The sequence below is a fragment of the Balaenoptera ricei genome, chromosome 4 (genome assembly GCF_028023285.1).
Source record: "Balaenoptera ricei isolate mBalRic1 chromosome 4, mBalRic1.hap2, whole genome shotgun sequence".
In the NCBI taxonomy this organism is placed as follows: domain Eukaryota; kingdom Metazoa; phylum Chordata; class Mammalia; order Artiodactyla; family Balaenopteridae; genus Balaenoptera; species Balaenoptera ricei.
In genome coordinates this window covers 60,692,700-60,709,387 of record NC_082642.1, presented here as the reverse complement: position 1 = coordinate 60,709,387, position 16,688 = coordinate 60,692,700, and the positions used below count along the sequence as shown (strand labels likewise).

The following is a 16,688-nucleotide window of genomic DNA, read 5'->3' as shown; positions in this document are numbered from 1 at the left end:
TGTGATTTTTATTTTTTAGCAAGATTAAGGAACCTCAGGGATCCTCCTGGTAACATTTAAACATTGAAATCTAGATTGCTTTGTATATAAGAACTCATTCTAAGAAGAGTAAGAAGGACCTCATTTATAAGACATCAGTACATATAGTAGAATCCAATATATGGTTCCTAAATACATTATTATAGGGAAATTGTTTAGGTTGATGATGTAGCAATATGCAAGTGAAAAAAGTGTTTTAAAAAGGAGATTTTTTTCATTATTAAGTCTACTATGCTAGCCATATTTTCATAACACCTAGAAGAAGAAACTGTCTATTAACAGAAAATAATTTTTTAAATGTTATTTAGGCCTAAATTAAAGATTTCATAAAGTATTTATTAGTTTAAGTATATTTGTAAATACCTAATTGTAAACAATATTTTGCTTATTTAAGCTTGGGCTGTTATTTCAAAAATGACTTTGGTGGATAATAAAAGAATAATTTTATAATTATTGATGGATTTACTAATAATTCTTTCTTCCCCTTTGGCAATATTAGAATTATTTGAAATTATCCATTATTTGCTTTGTGTTTCCAGAAATAGAGCAATACCTATTTCTATATATTGTACAAAATTCCAAATTGCCATTTAATATAATTTCATAACCTCATAAGTCCTTTACTCCTGTGTCTTCCTATTTCCTTTGGAAATTATATAACAAAAGATACTGATTTGAGAGAATTTGTACTTCTAAATCAAAATTACTATTTAATGGACTGTTAACAAAACAGAGCACTTACACGAACTTGCTCTTAGAATATTTTGCATCTATACATGCTACTTTTATTTCTTGAACATTACATTACTTGATTAATTCTCTTAGGAATTGAAACTTTCATATTGCTATTACTTTCATAAGTATAATAGAATGTGACAAACTCACTCTATTGAATCTTACCCCACTAAAATTCTCATATCTTTCAGGATGTTCAATACACAGACATTGATTACATGGAAAGGCAGCTAGACTTTACGACTGATGAAGAATTCCGTGACCTTCCTCAGTTTGTTGACAAAATAAGAAGTGAGGGGATGAGATACATTATTGTCCTGGTCAGTGTTTATATTTTATATTCTATCTGAGCCTTATTATCTTAGTTTTGTTAAGATTTCTCTCCTGAATGAGGAGGGAAAAGGTGTTTCAAAATGTGAGGTATACAATTTTGGATTGTACTCCCAAATCTAAATCTTTCTTCCTTTAATACTTCATTTCATTTACATGGCTGCCACAGGCTACCTTCATTCTTATGTGTATCCTTAGAGATTTAAGACTAAATAAAGCTGGGAATCAAAGGCAGGTTGTTTTCTAGTGATCACCCAAGCTACAGACTGGTCTCAGTTTACAGACACTATCACAAAGTGATGATGGATTTTCTATTCCTATACAATTCTCAACTTATTCTCTGGGACTGCTTCTTATGCTTGTCATGTTTAAAAATTTTCCTTCAAGTTAGTGATTCAGGGGCTTCCCTGGTGGCACAGTGGTTAAGAATCCCCCTGCCAATGAAGGGGACATGGGTTTGAGCCCTGGTCCAGGAAGACCCCACATGCCACGGAGCAACTAAGCCTGTGCGCCACAACTACTGAGCCTGTGCTCTAGAGCTCGCGAGCCACAACTACACTGAGCATATGTGCCACAACTACTGAAGCCCGCGTGCCTAGAGCCCGTGCTCCGCAACAAGAGAAGCCCCCGCTTGCCACAAGTAGGGAAAGCCTGCGTGCAGCAATGAAGACACAACGCAGCCAAAAATAAATAAATAAATAAATTTATAAAAAAATGTTAGTGATTCAGTGGGAAGAATATTTCATCAATATCTTACAGAAAGCAAGGTAGGTAGCCAGAAATCCCATGGAGAAATAAAAACAAAGCAAAAAACACCTTTAATCTTGCTTGAAATCATAGCTAATACATTTTCAAAAGTTCTTAAATTTTCCTTCTAGGGAATTTAGAAGACAATCTAACTAGAACAAAAAAGTTTATGCCATCAGTCCCTTTGTCAGTCCATGTGAGAATACAATATAATGATAATCTAATAATGGAAAATTGTAACATTTTATAACAGCTACTCAAGTGGCTATACTTTAATACCATGGTTACCTGGACTGTATTTCATTTTAATTTTAGGATCCAGCAATTTCAGGAAATGAAACGAAGCCTTACCCTGCCTTTGAAAGAGGACAAGAGAAAGATGTCTTTATCAAATGGCCTAACACCAATGATATTTGTTGGGCAAAGGTACTGAATTGATATCTTGAAAGAAAATAAGTATAAAAATGCTATTTGAAAGTTTCTATTTAATTAAGCCACAGTTAAAAACATATTCAGAGGGAGAGATGTAATGACTTAATAGGAAATAAATAAAATAATACTCTTTGAGTTCAATCCAAATTATTAGAAACAAAGACAGAATTTATATGTCCTATGTCCAAATACTATTTGTTTCATCTTTAAATTGTCTTTTATTGTATTTCTTGGTACCTCTTGTGTTTTATTATAAAACTGACATTAATAATATGGTTATTCGTTATTCTATACTACATGGGTCATTTAAATGTTTGTACTTCTCTTAAAAACATCTCATTGATAAAAGAAACAATGTTTGTAAAAGCTATACTTATAGTATTCCTGACTTGAACAGGGAATATAATTCATTTTATTTCATTTAAGCAATAATATCCCGACCTGTGTATATGAACACATTATAGAAAGCATCCTGATTTGGCTTACATATAAAGAGTAAAGAAAAAATCCACTAGTTATAACTAGAATGGAAAAAAATTCCATAATGGGAGATGTAATTAAATGAAATATGGGAGCCTTTTTGGATCTTGGACCAAAAATAGAAGTGCTAAAATTCGAACATGGACTGTAGATTAGTTAACAATATTCTACTAATGTTAATTTCTTGGTTTTGATAATTATACAGTGGTTATAAATATGTTAACATTAGGGGAAGCACAGTGAAGTACATAGAAAAACACTAGGTATAACGTTTGTGACGTTTCTATAAGTCTGAAAATATTTCAAAATAAAAAGGTAAAAGTAAAATAGAAAAAATTATGTGATAAACAGTGAAAAATCATAATGTTTTAAGAAACATTACAGGTATACATTACTGGCTATAGAAAGAGATTTTTTTTCTTCTTACTTTCTCCTCATTTTATATTTTCTCATTCTATACATTTTCTCAGATTTCTACCTTTCAAGCACTATTCTCTATCAGCAACTACTTCCTTTTATGTAATTACCACTCTGTGGATTATTTACATTTTTATATGGTACTTTCTAATTTCTACAACATAGATTCAAATCCCAGAGATTTTGGCCTGATTGTATTTGGGCTCTGTTCTGTGTCTGTGATTGCGGTAGAAGAAAACATTGGTAGGAAGGGGGGCAGGGGCTGGAGTAGGCATGTGGGGCAGAGGAGGATTTAGTACTAACTGCAAAAACCAAGAGGATATTTGCCTCAGCATGGCATCATCCAACTCAGATCTTCAATTCCTTTCATATAAAAATATACTTTTTGTTTTTAGATTTTAATCCTGGAGTAATTGTAGAAAGAGTTTTAATATACCACATTAAATTAAATTTAGAATATGCTTTTCATATTAATTCTTGACCAGACCTTTTGGTTACATGCATTGTTTTCAAAATCGCTACCGACCACAAAGGATGGTATTCTTTTCCTTATTTGCCCTACTAAAGAGGAGATTAATATGGAAAATGGGAATAGTTTGCAAATGATACATATACCAGAACACAAACTGAAAAAAAATAATTGAGGGAATTAGTGATCTGGGGATCTTGAGTCTGTAATATGCTTCTAAAACTCTATTACACTTTGTTTACAACAGTCATACCACACTGAATTTATTTTGAACTGGTTTCCCATTTCTTCTGTCTTTGTAGGTTTGGCCAGATTTGCCAAATGTAACAAAAGATGAAAGTCTAATAGATGAAGCTGTTAATATAAGTTTCATATTGATTAACTATTTAACTGAAAGAAATTCAGCACTGGAATTTAATGATGACTTTGACCAATAATTCAATCTGAATACTTTCCTTAAAAAAGTGATGGCTTATTTTCTAATTCTCTATATCAGACCATATTAAATCAGATTTATTTATTTTTTTAAATACCAACATGTTTCAGTCACTCTATGAAGCAATTTTACATTTTATTGTATTTAATCCAAAGAACAATTCTTTTTTTAAAATTTAATTTTATTTTTTTTGTAGTAAGAATGCTTAACATGACACTTACTTACTCTTAAAATTTTAAGTTTAAGATATAGCATCCTTCACCCTAGGGACAGTGTTGTACATCAGATCACTAGAACTTATTCATCTCGTGTAATTGACACTTTATGACTATTGAATAGCAACTCCCAATTACCCCTGGAACCCCAGGCCCTGGCAACTACCATTCAACTCTCAGATTCTATGAGTTTGACTATTTTAGATACCTCATATAAGTGGAATTGTGCAGTATTTGTCTTTCTATAAATGGCTGATTTTACTCAGCATAGTATCCTTAAGGTTTATTCATGTTGCCCCATATTGGAGAATCTCCTTCTTTTTAAAGACTGAATAGAATTCCATTGTATATACCACATTTTCTTTATCAATTCATCCATCAATGGGCATTTAATTTATTTCAATATCTTCACTCTTGTAAATAATGCAGCAATAAATATAAGAGTTCAGATACCTCTTCGAGATCCTGATTTTAGGTCTTTTTGGATAAATGTCCCCAAATGGGAGTGCTGGATCATATGGTAGTTCTATTTTTAATTTTTGGAAGAATTTCAATACTGTTTTTCTCAGTGGCTGCACCATTTTTCATTCCCACGAACAGTGTACAGGCTTCCAATTTCTCCACATCTTCACCAACACTTGTTTTCCCTGTTTTTTGGATAATAGACATCTCAAAAGGTGTGAAGTGATATCTCACTGTGGTTTTGATTTGCATTTCCCTGATGACTAGTGATGTTGAACCTCTTTTCATCTATCTGTTGGCCATTTGTACATGTTCTTTAGAGAAATGTCTATCCAAATCTTTGCCCATTTTCTAAGTGGGTTATAGTGTTTTCTCTATTGGGTTGTAGGTTACCTTTTCACTTTGTTGATTGTTTCTTATTCTGTGCAAAAACTTTTTAGTTTGATGTAGTCTCACTGGTCTATTTTTGTTTTTTTGCCTGTGCTTTTGGTGTCATATCCATAAAATCTTTGCCAAGACCATTGTCATGAAGCTTTTCCCTTATGTTTTTTCCTAGAAGTTTTGCAGTTTTGGGTGTTACATTTAGGTCTTTAGTCCATTGTGGTTTGATTTTTGTCTACGGTGTAAGATAAAGATCTGATTTCATTCTTCCACATGTGAATATCCAGTTTTCCCAGCACCATTTGTTAAATAGACTATACTTTCCTCATTGTATATTCTTGGCACCCTTGTCAAAGATCAGTTGACTATACATGTGTGGATTGATTTCTGGGCTCTTTATTCTGTGCCATTGGCCTATGTGTTTATTTTTATGCCAAGACCATACTTTTAATTACTGTAGCTTTGGAATATATTTTGAAATCAGGAAATGTGATGCCTTCAGCTTTGTTCTATTTACTCAAGATTATTTTGCCTATTCAAGGACTTTCATGGTTCCAAATACATTGTAGAATTGTTTTTTATATTTCTGTAAAAAATGCTATTGGGATTTTGACAGGGGTTGCATTGAATCTACAGATTGCTTTCAATACTATGGACATTTTAACAATATTAATTATTTCAGTTCATGAGCATGGATTATCTTTCTATTTTTCTGTTTCTTCTTCAGTATCTTTCAGAAATGTTTTGTAGTTTTCAGTGTACAAATCTTTCATCTCCTTAGTCAAGTTTATTCCTAAATATTTTATTGTTGTTTGTTGCTAATGTAAATGAGATTATTTTCCTTTCAAACAGTTTATTTTAGTCTGTAGAGATGTAACTGATTTTTGCATGTTGATTTTGTATCCTGTAACTTTCCTGAATGTATTTATTAGTTCTAATAGTTATGTGTGTGTGTGTGTATGTGTGTGTTCTTTAGAGATTTCTACATATAAGATTACATCATCTACAAACAGGGACACTTTCACTTCTTCCTTTCTGATTAGGATGCTTTTTTTTCCCCCTTATTTATTTCTAGTTATTTGGGCTAGGATTGCCAGGACTATGTTAAATAGAAGTGGCAAGAGTGAGCATCCTTGCCTTGTTTCTGATATGAACTAAAATTCTGAAAGTTTTTTTCTAAATGAGTATGATATTAGCTGTGGGCATTTATTATAGAGCCTTTATCATGTTGAGGTAATTTCTTTCTATTCCTAGTTTGTTGAAAGTTTTTATCATGAAAGAGTGTTGAATTTTATCAAATAGATTTTCTGCATTGCTTATTGATATGACTATGTGATTTTTATCATTCGTTCTGTTGATGTGCTGAATCACAATGATTGATTTTTGTATGTTAAATAATCCTTGCCTCACAGGGAAAAATCCCACTTATTCATGGTGTATGATCCTTTTAATGTGCTGCTGAATGTGATTGCTAATATTTTGGTTGAGGATGTTTGCATCTCTACTCATCAGATACTGTTAGGTTGTCTGAAACTAGAAATGTGTCCATTTCTTCTAGGTTATCCAGTCTGTTGTATAATTATTTATCATGGCCTCTTACAATCCTTTCTATTTCTGTGACATCAGCTGTAATTCTCATCTTCTCATTTTTTCTTAGTCTAGCTAACAGTTTGTAAATTTTGTATATGCTGTCTATAAGAAACTCAGTTTAGATTTAAGGACACACGTAGGCTTGAGTGGCTAGAGGAAAATCATACACATTCATTAAATTTGAGATCAGGCTGCCTTCACTATCACTTGTGAATCTGACAGATAAATGTCCGACTGACTGGTCTCTCTTATGACTTTCTATATGTGGGTCTAAATTTTGTTTTTACAGGCTTCCAGAGCTCATGTAGCTTTTCCAGATTTCTTCAGGAACTCCACAGCAGAGTGGTGGACAAGGGAAATTATAGATTTCTACAATAACCATATGAAGTTTGATGGCTTGTGGATTGTAAGTAAACTCCAAGAAATTTATATTTTATTTATTGTGTATTGATTATGCAAAATTCTTACTAGATTGTAATAATGTTAACAAAGTATTCTTTATGAAATTAGCTCACTCATTTTTTCCATAGAACTTTCTTATGCAAAAGACTGCTAAAATGCAGTTTTAACAATTCAGTTTAAGTATTTAGTTGCTTTTTCCTGAATATTAAAGTTGAATATTTTCAACTTGACCAAGAGACCAAAATAGTCTCTTCATATAATGATTTATAAATGCTTATAAATTTTTATTTTATTTTCATTCGATATAGATATAAGTCTCACACTCGACTGTCAGTCTTTGGTGTAAGAAGTCATAAACTCTTACAGATGTAGCAAAATCATCTTCTAAATAATATCCTAATTTTAACTTTAAAATGCTGGCAATAAGATTTTTAATATAGTTTTGAGATAACATAAAAAGAATTTACTTTATCACAAGTAAATATGTAATACAGGAGATATTTACATAATACTTATCTAGATTTTTGGAGGTGACATTTCTACTCTGCTGATTTTTCAACATGCATGCATTAATTTCCTTACTTTTTTAATTAAAGAAACTTATAGGGGTGCTGTTATGTACAAGCCTTGAGTATGTAAAGTTGTATAAAGATAGTTTTTTTAATTCATGGGAAATACAGGTTTATTTTATATATAAAGTTATGTACTATAAGGGATTCCATTAAATATATCCCCAATAATTATATCTTGATCCAGAAAAGATTACCTTTTTATGATGGAGGAATCACCTTTAAATGGCAACTAATTTATATATTTATATGATGGTCCGTTTATATATGGTTACTAAAATTCTGAAATGTGTATTCAATAGAGATACTTTTGAAATTTTCTGTATTTGTAAACTATTATCTTGTGGTTTTAAAAACCACTAACCATTGTTTTAAAAAAATTGATACAAGGCTCCAGGGCAGAAGTGGAGGGAAAGACATGGGGGAATATACACTATTATAATTTAATGTCTAGAAACATAGAAAACAATTCACTTTTGTATAGATTTTATCTACAGAGAAAAATAGGACATTTTATGGTTTTCAAAAGGAGATGTGAATTGTAAAATGTTAAGAAAGACTGAGCTAAACTAAATTCTTTAGTATTGTTGAGATGCCTTATACTTTTGCTTTTTAGAATAGTAAAGTTCTATTATTCAAATATCCTACTTTAATTTACTGGGTCTCTGAATTAGTTATTTTAAGAAGATATGCCCTAAATTTGTTTTTTGTTTACTTTGCTTTCTCTTATTAAGGATATGAATGAACCATCAAGCTTTGTAAATGGAACAACTACTAATCAATGCAGAAATACAGAGCTAAATTATCCACCTTATTTCCCAGGTACAATATTGCTGCTGTGCCTTGGATGTTATCATGCTATTATTATTTATTAATCAGGTTTATATACCTTATGACATAGAGAACAGGATTCACATTTCCAATTCTCACTACCCATCTACACACTGGACCACACCTCAACCCATTACCAATATCATCTAAATCATCTAACATTACTTCGAGAAGAAAACTCAAGAAACATGTTTTATCTATATGAATACATTTCTAAATTTGAAATTGTTACTTTGATTTTCTTAAGAATCTTCCCAGATTTGAGAATTCTCAATATTCTTTAAGATAAAAAATTAAAATCTTTTATAAAGATTTTTTAAAGTTTTTCTTTATTAGGAAAAAAGTGAAAGAATGCTAACAACACTTCTTTGGTTGTCCCTGACCTAGGAGGGAAAAGTACAGTCTTCCAGCATTCATCCTCATGCTCTTATGTAGGCAGTAAACTGCATAAACAGTTACATCTAAAGTGATGACAAAGCTCTGAAAATTTGCATCTGAAACTGAGAAAATATACCAGGGCTTTATGTTAGCAAATGGATTTTTTTTAAAAAAATCTATTTAATCAGTATTTCTCATCTAAATGCATAAAATATAGTAGACTTTTCAGAGTACACTTACTTTTCAGGTTTTTATGAGTTCATGTTAATTAGTGACATTTTTATTATTGAATATAGTAAAATTGTGCACATATTTTCCAGTCACAACTGTAACTGCAATCACATTGCAGACCATTTTTTCATTTATAATTAGCATAAACAAAGTGCACAAATGGTTAAAAATCAATAATATTTTCAAACAATGATTAATGTTTTGCCAAAATAATTTATAGTTACAATTTACATATTTCAATATAGGTTACTTTATAACATTTTAATTTTTTTTATTAATTCTCCCCAGAACTCACAAAAAGAACTGATGGATTGCATTTCAGAACTATGTGTATGGAAACTGAGCAGATTCTTAGTGATGGATCATCTGTTTTGCATTACGATGTTCACAATCTATATGGATGGTCACAAGCGAAACCTACTTATGAGTAAGCAATCTTCATAACATCATTTCTGAGTCTTATTTTTTAGATATTAGATTTAATTTTACCTCTTTTGAGTCCTTCCCTGCTGACCTTATCTTACTTGGTCCTTCGTGGCACTTAGAATAATTGTCTCTCTCTCTCTCTGTATCTTTGTTTCAAATTTTTATCCAATTCCCAAAAGAACCCTGAACCATTTTATTTTGTTCCCCAGTATGCACCCAGCTTATAGTAGCAAAATGCCTAACAAATAGTCGGTGCTCAAAGAATAATTTTTAATGAATAATTGAGTAAATAATATAGTTTGATGTCACTAATTAAAACATGAAAGGTTGTTAAATCTGCTATTTAAATCCATTATTAGCAAATAAGAATATATGTCAATGACCTTAAGCTTCTCAAACTTTAATATCCATATTAAACAAAATCTTATATGAGGCTAATGATGATGGAATACAGGCCATTCTTTGAGTATCAAGTCTTTATTAACACTGTGCAATAAAATGTTCTGCAATGATAGAAATGTTCTATAATTCTCTGTTGTCCAGTATGGTAGCCACTAGCCATATATGGTTGTTGAGCAATGTGGTTAGTGTGACTCAGGAATAGAATTTTAAATTTTATTTAGATTTCATAAATGTAAATTAAATAGCCCCACATGGCTAGTGGTCACTATATTACACAGTGCAGCTCTAGATCACTGGTTCTTAACCACACACTATAATCAACTGGAGTTTTTTTTTTTTTTTTTATATTGGAGTATATTTGATTTACAATGTTGTGTTAGTTTCAGGTGTAGAGCAAAGTGATTCAGTTATATGTATACATATATATATTGTTTTTCAAATTCTTTTCCCATTTAGCTTGTTACAGAATATTGAGTAGAGTTCCCTGTGCTATACAGCAGGTCCTTGTTGGTTATCTATTTTAAATATAGTTCAAACTGAAGATTTTTTAATAAATGCTGATTTAATTAGTCTGAACTATAGCGTAAGCATCTGAATTTTTAAAAATCCCCCAGGTGGTTCTAATGAGTATCCAGGGTTGAAAACCACGGCTCTAATATATGACAGAAGTTGGTAAAAGAATGCATTTTGGAGTAAAGTGTATGGGTAATATTTCCTCACTTAGTGAAACATGCTTATCTTATTTCTAGCACCAAACTCTTTTTCAACCTAGAATATGTGAATTATTTAAGATATTATTACATGAATGAATGACTACAGATTTGTTGACCAAATCCCAATGTAGGGGCACTAAGAACATGCAAAAAGACTAAGGAATGTCAGCAGGACAGGAATAAAGATGCGGAGAATGGACTAGAGGACACGGGGAAGGGGAAGGGCAAGCTGGAACAAAGTGAGAGAGTAGCATTGACATATATGCACTACCAAATGTAAAATAGATAACTAGTGGGAAGCAGCTGCACAGCACAGGGAGATCAGCTCGGTGCTTTGTGTCCACCTAAAGGGGTGGGATAGGGAGGGTGGGAGGGAGACGCGAGAGGGAGGGGATATGGGGATATATGTATGCATATAGCTGATTCACTTTGTTATACAGCAGAAACTAACACAACATTGTAAAGCAATTTTACTCCAAAAAAGATGTTAAAAAAAAAAAGAGTAAACAAACTGACAAAAAAACAAAACCTGTGTAATGTGATAGATACTACAGTCGTGTTATGAGAAACAAGGAGAGTGCTCAGCTAACTCTATCAGGAAAATAGAAGTGACATCAAAAGAAAAGTTATCATTTGAACTGATCTTGAAGAATAAAAAGAAATATGCCAGGGAGTAAAGGAAGGAAACTACATTTCACCAAGGCAAAGAAAGTATATAAAATTTGTCATAAGCTATTTCTAGGATATCTATGGCCACCTAAACCATAATAAGTGCATTATAGCTTTTACGATTGGGATCTGTGGATAAGAATCATGGATTTGCTCTTTGTCGATCTGTGACAAGGATATGGTTGGCACACTTCTAGGATTTAATGAATGTGTCAGTATGTTACTAGACAATGCCAATGAATTTAAAATCTCCATGGAAAGAGGAATAATAATCAATTAAAATATATTTGGCTAAGTGGAAATAAAACAATGCTGGTTCCTGGGAAATAAGGATCTGAGGTGGGGATGAATTTCCTTGTCTTGTGCTAGAATTCTGTGTTGTTTGACAATAACATCAAAATAGAGGCTCTTCAAGATTCTAAATGCTATTATGCAGTAATTCAAAGTTGTGTATAAAGAGAAACTACTTTGGAGAAACACTGACAATGTCAACTTGAAAAAATTCATAATAAATATTTTGTAATATAAAAAAAAGAGTAAACAAACTGGTCTTCAATAATGCCTTTTTATTGGGACAAATGCTTCTTCAATTAACCCTACTGGAACATAATATTGGAGCACAATTATCCTCAGCTAACCTCACTTTACCATAAAGCTATAGATATTAAACATAACAAAAATATTGAGAAGTGACTGATGAACTCTTTGGCAAAATTTATACATCTTGAGATGAAAGTATGTACTTTAAGGAAAATTGGAAGAAAATATTTTTTTTTTTTCATAGAGGGCAGTAAATTGAACTTCTGGAGCACATTACAGAATCTAGCATGGTTCCTGACACACTGTAGGGTGTTTAGTAAATTTAAGTGAATCAATTTTTATCTCACCACAACTATCAAAATTATATAAATAAATTCAAGGCAAAAGTAGGTAAATTTCTGAATAGTTGATATACAAAGGTGTTTAGAGACGTTTAAGAATCATTTTTAACTCTTAAATAACATTATGAAGAAGCTATCAGTACAATCTTCCAAAGAACATCCCTTTATTAATGTTAATTTTGCTCCTGTCCATAAAATTTTTCAGTAAAATTTAACCACATTTGTTGTTTAAGTTAAACAGATTAATAAATTTTAAATGTTGAGTTAAAAAGCCCAATGTATGCATAGCTATAGACTTTTTATATCTTTTAAATACTTTCTTACTATTTAATTTTTTCAGTTATATGAGAAAAAAATTGTTGAACTCTCCTTCAGATATTTTAGAGATTAAATATAGTCATTATACGTTTAAAGACCTTGACAAATGTAAAAGGATGCTATAAATAAATTACTTTTAAGCAAATAATGGAGAGTAAAGACTTTTTATCATTTGAGAAAACTGAAAGGATTAAGAGTGTAATTTATTTCTTCAAGTTACTCAGACTGTACCATTTTATTGTTCCTTTCTGTGACTCATTTTCTGTTTTCAAAATTGGCACACATTTGACATTCACCTAGTTCTTGTTATTGTGCTCTTCACTTAACATGAAACAAACAACCGAAACAAGGAAAGAACAGAATGAGTGGTTGCAGAAACAGGAGGTAAATAATCAGCTTGAAAGACTGCAAACAGTTTCATAGAAAAAAACCTTGGAGATCAGTGGCAAATGAAGAAGTTTCATGTATAAATCCCACACGAAAAGTTTTCAGTCTTCAATTGATCTTTGTCTTCTTTAAAATTCAATATTGTACTGAAATAAAGCCTATGCTTCAGATGTAGGGAGAAATATATTTTTAAAATTTCAAATTGTGTGTTTAAATCTCAGATAATTGTCCAAGGATTATACAGCTATATATTCCATACTTTCATCTTCAACAATACCTTGAATGACTTTTGAGAGTACTACATATTTTTCATTAGAGGGAACATAGAAAAATCAAAATCTTTGACTCCCTTTGGAAGTTCAGGGTGCGTTAAGTATATAATTTTTAAGTAAATGCCCAAGATTTTTGTAATCTTAATTTAGAATGAAATAAAAATGTTAATAAATATAAGTTCTTTCCTCAGATATTCCTAGAGACTGGGCTATTTAGCAACTTGGAAAATTATGTTGCTTTTCAATGTTTAGTGAATCTAACCTGAAAAATAAAAGGGGCTTTTTTTTGGGGAGAATTGTGTACTATAGGAAGTGACCTCTTCTTGCAATTTTTTTAACAAAAAATAAGACTGGTATAGATAAAAAAAACAAACACTATACAGGTCATATATAATTTGGAAGTTTTCTTGGTTATAGTTGTAACTTTCTCTTAATTAACTGTTAGTAACTTGAAAAAATACGGAATACGTGTCTCTTAGATATTACTTTCTGATTAATATGGCTGAGTTGAACATTGATATAGCTGGTATCGATGTTTAAAAAAAAAATTGAGATCTGAATCCATAAAACCATTTCCATGGTTTAGACTTTCACATTCTTCTCACTAAAGAAATCTCAAATTTAAGTTTTACTTATACACTCAAAAAAAATGGAAATATTTCAGCTTACAAAAAACTTGTTATCCAACTCTAAAACTAAAACTGAAATTACATTTTCTGATCTAATGGTTAGTCTCTTTGAGTTGTGAAACTGGCAAGTTACTATTTCTAATGGATAGTAAATATACAATACTAAATTTTTTGCTTTCTAAAAATATAATTCAAAAAATGTCTTTAGTTTTCAAAGAGATTTTTTAAATAAACATTGAGAGAAACAGTCCTGTATAACTTTCTCTTCTTTGAGCATTACTGGCCAGTATTCTAAAAGAATTTAATATCATCCAGTCAGAGATAGCAGTATTTGGGGTATATTTACCAACTGATTTCATCAGTAATTAAAAACAATAGTCAATTTAATAATTTTGAAATTGTTATCTTTAGAAACCATGACAAAAGTATAGATATTTATTTATTGTTAGGGCTTTAAAATATTTAATTTTTTTTTTCAATTCAATATTCTCCTTTCACATAACCCACATTTGTAATCTACATGTACAGTTTTCTAAAAATCATTGTTTTCCTTTAGAAGGACTTTTTTTCCCAATAACGTATTTTTATAACTTTTCTAATACTTTTCAAAAACTGCTCATGTAGACAATTATAAACATGTAATAAAAATGTTTCTGTAACACAACATTGAAATACTTTTTATAAGCTAAATTTTCCAAATCAACTTGTAACAGAGAACAAACTGTATTATGGTTGAAAAGTGTTTCTTAAAATTAAATTAAGTTCATTGTGATTAACCATCTGTAAAGTTGGAACATGATGGAAATATCTACAAAATATTTATAGCTATGTAATTTTAAATTATAGTTTTAGTGGTGGCAAGTGATTTCCCAAATAAGAAATATTCTGTGAAGGGTTACAAAGGAGATTTTGCTAATGCAAGAGGTTAGATTTCCCTTACGAGAAAGTTGTTGTGAAAATATTTTATGCAGAATTCTTCTCAATCAGAAATCTAAAAAGGCATATATTTGGTTATTAACTTAAAACCTCAGTAAAGACTTTTTGCAAAAGTAAGGCATAGGGCAGAAAAAAAGAACCTTCAAGAATATGTATTTCTTGTATGTGGAAACATTAAAGATTTGGGACAACTCTATCCTTGTAAATAATTTTTATATCAATTAAATAAAATGAATTTTCTTTGCAAATTAACTAAACTTAAGATATGTTTCCATGAAGATTTCTAAACTAATCATCAGTTCTTCAATTCCCTATATAAATATACATTCACTTCTTGTTAAATGTCTGCAAATATGTGTGACATATGTTAAATATATTACTGATTCTCAATTGACTAGATCCTTTATATTTGTTATAAAAAATGAAGCAGTGAAGATGGTTTTTCCTATATGATTTTTTTTAAAGAGAGACATACAAGTAGGAAATTTTAAGTTAGCAAATACAATATTGTTTCTATTATCAACAGATGGTTCAATATATCATCATATGTCTGTTTAAAATATTTTCAGTTTCCTGTAATTTTGAAATATTCATGAATTCAAAAATTTCTTAAGCTACTATTATACTATTTTACGTATTAGGTGTAAGTAATATGAAGAAGATTAAGTCAGTCCTTAACCTCAAGAATCTCAAGGTGTCACTGAAGAAGATTTATGTATAAACAAATCAGTACAATTACTGTGGTCCATCTTTAACAAGGAAATGATTAGATACAGTTTATAACATGGTAGTGGGTTACAAATCTGCCTAATTAAGTATTTGAAATATTTCCTCCTGATATAGGTCTCTAGTCCTTGTTCATATACAAATTATTTTAAGTAATATAAAAATAAACATTTTATTTCCAATTAATATATATATATATATATATGAATACTCCCTAAAACAGGGAGTATTATAGCAAATATTCTCTGCAGAGTAATATGAAGATTAAGTGTTGACAAGTTATAAATAAGAAGGGTTGGAGCAATTAATGGAGCCTAAATCTTTATTAAGAGAACACTTTTAAGTAGAATAAAATGTGTTCATTCAAAAACTCACAATATAATTAGTTGATTTGATAATATCAGTAGTTGACTTGTATTCACTGAACCAATAAATAAAGGGCCACTTAGACATGTCACTCTGGAAAATGTTGGAAGGGAAAAAAGATGTCCTTCATGCTTGTAAGGATTTTATAGTATAATGAGCAAAGACTCACTAATAAAGAGCTAGTCGGAATAAGAGACAGCATAGACATCATAAATCAGATAGTTTTTTCTTTAATGAAGTGGTCCTAAGTAGAAATATCCAAAGAAAATACCTCATATAAAAACTCATAGATCCTCTCCATCTATATTAGTGCATTGCAGAAGGCAACTGGCAAAAGAGGAATTGTTATTTCTCGTTCCACATATCCTACTGCTGGAAGATGGGTAGGACACTGGCTTGGAGACAACTATGCAAAATGGGACAATTTGGACAAATCTATCATTGGTATGTGAGAGTCACCATCTTTATCATTATTCTTTTGAATTTTCTATTAGGTATTCACTTTTGCTAGTTCATATACTTTGTAAGTCCTTCTCTGAAATGTGCTTTTGGCATCATATTTTATGACAAACAGCATAATGAAAAGGCAGTGGGCCAGAAAGCAGGATCTAGTTTATTTTGAGAAAATAATTTCATCCCTTTTGGCCTCAGTTTCCTCCTATGAAAGGGCAAGAGATGAGAAGGATAACATATAGAGCTAAGAATAGAAAGGCTTAGAAACTCTAGGTTCTAGGGAATAAGAATCACTCATAGATGCTAAAGTATGAAACATCTCAAACCAAATTTTGAAAGTTTTCTGACAATAGTTGGATAAAGAGT

General features: G+C 30.8%; 1 protein-coding gene across 1 annotated transcript in view; it reads left to right on the top strand.

Moving 5' to 3' along the window:
- SI (sucrase-isomaltase) overlaps positions 1 to 16,688 on the top strand; it is a 98,156-nt gene that overhangs the window by 65,136 nt on the left and 16,332 nt on the right. Inside the window, exons 31-37 of the mRNA XM_059921971.1 lie at positions 966 to 1,094; positions 2,167 to 2,277; positions 3,952 to 4,009; positions 7,021 to 7,139; positions 8,439 to 8,526; positions 9,433 to 9,571; positions 16,180 to 16,313. Of these exons, the coding sequence (XP_059777954.1) occupies positions 966 to 1,094; positions 2,167 to 2,277; positions 3,952 to 4,009; positions 7,021 to 7,139; positions 8,439 to 8,526; positions 9,433 to 9,571; positions 16,180 to 16,313 (778 nt within the window). The remainder of the gene's footprint in view (positions 1 to 965; positions 1,095 to 2,166; positions 2,278 to 3,951; positions 4,010 to 7,020; positions 7,140 to 8,438; positions 8,527 to 9,432; positions 9,572 to 16,179; positions 16,314 to 16,688) is intronic.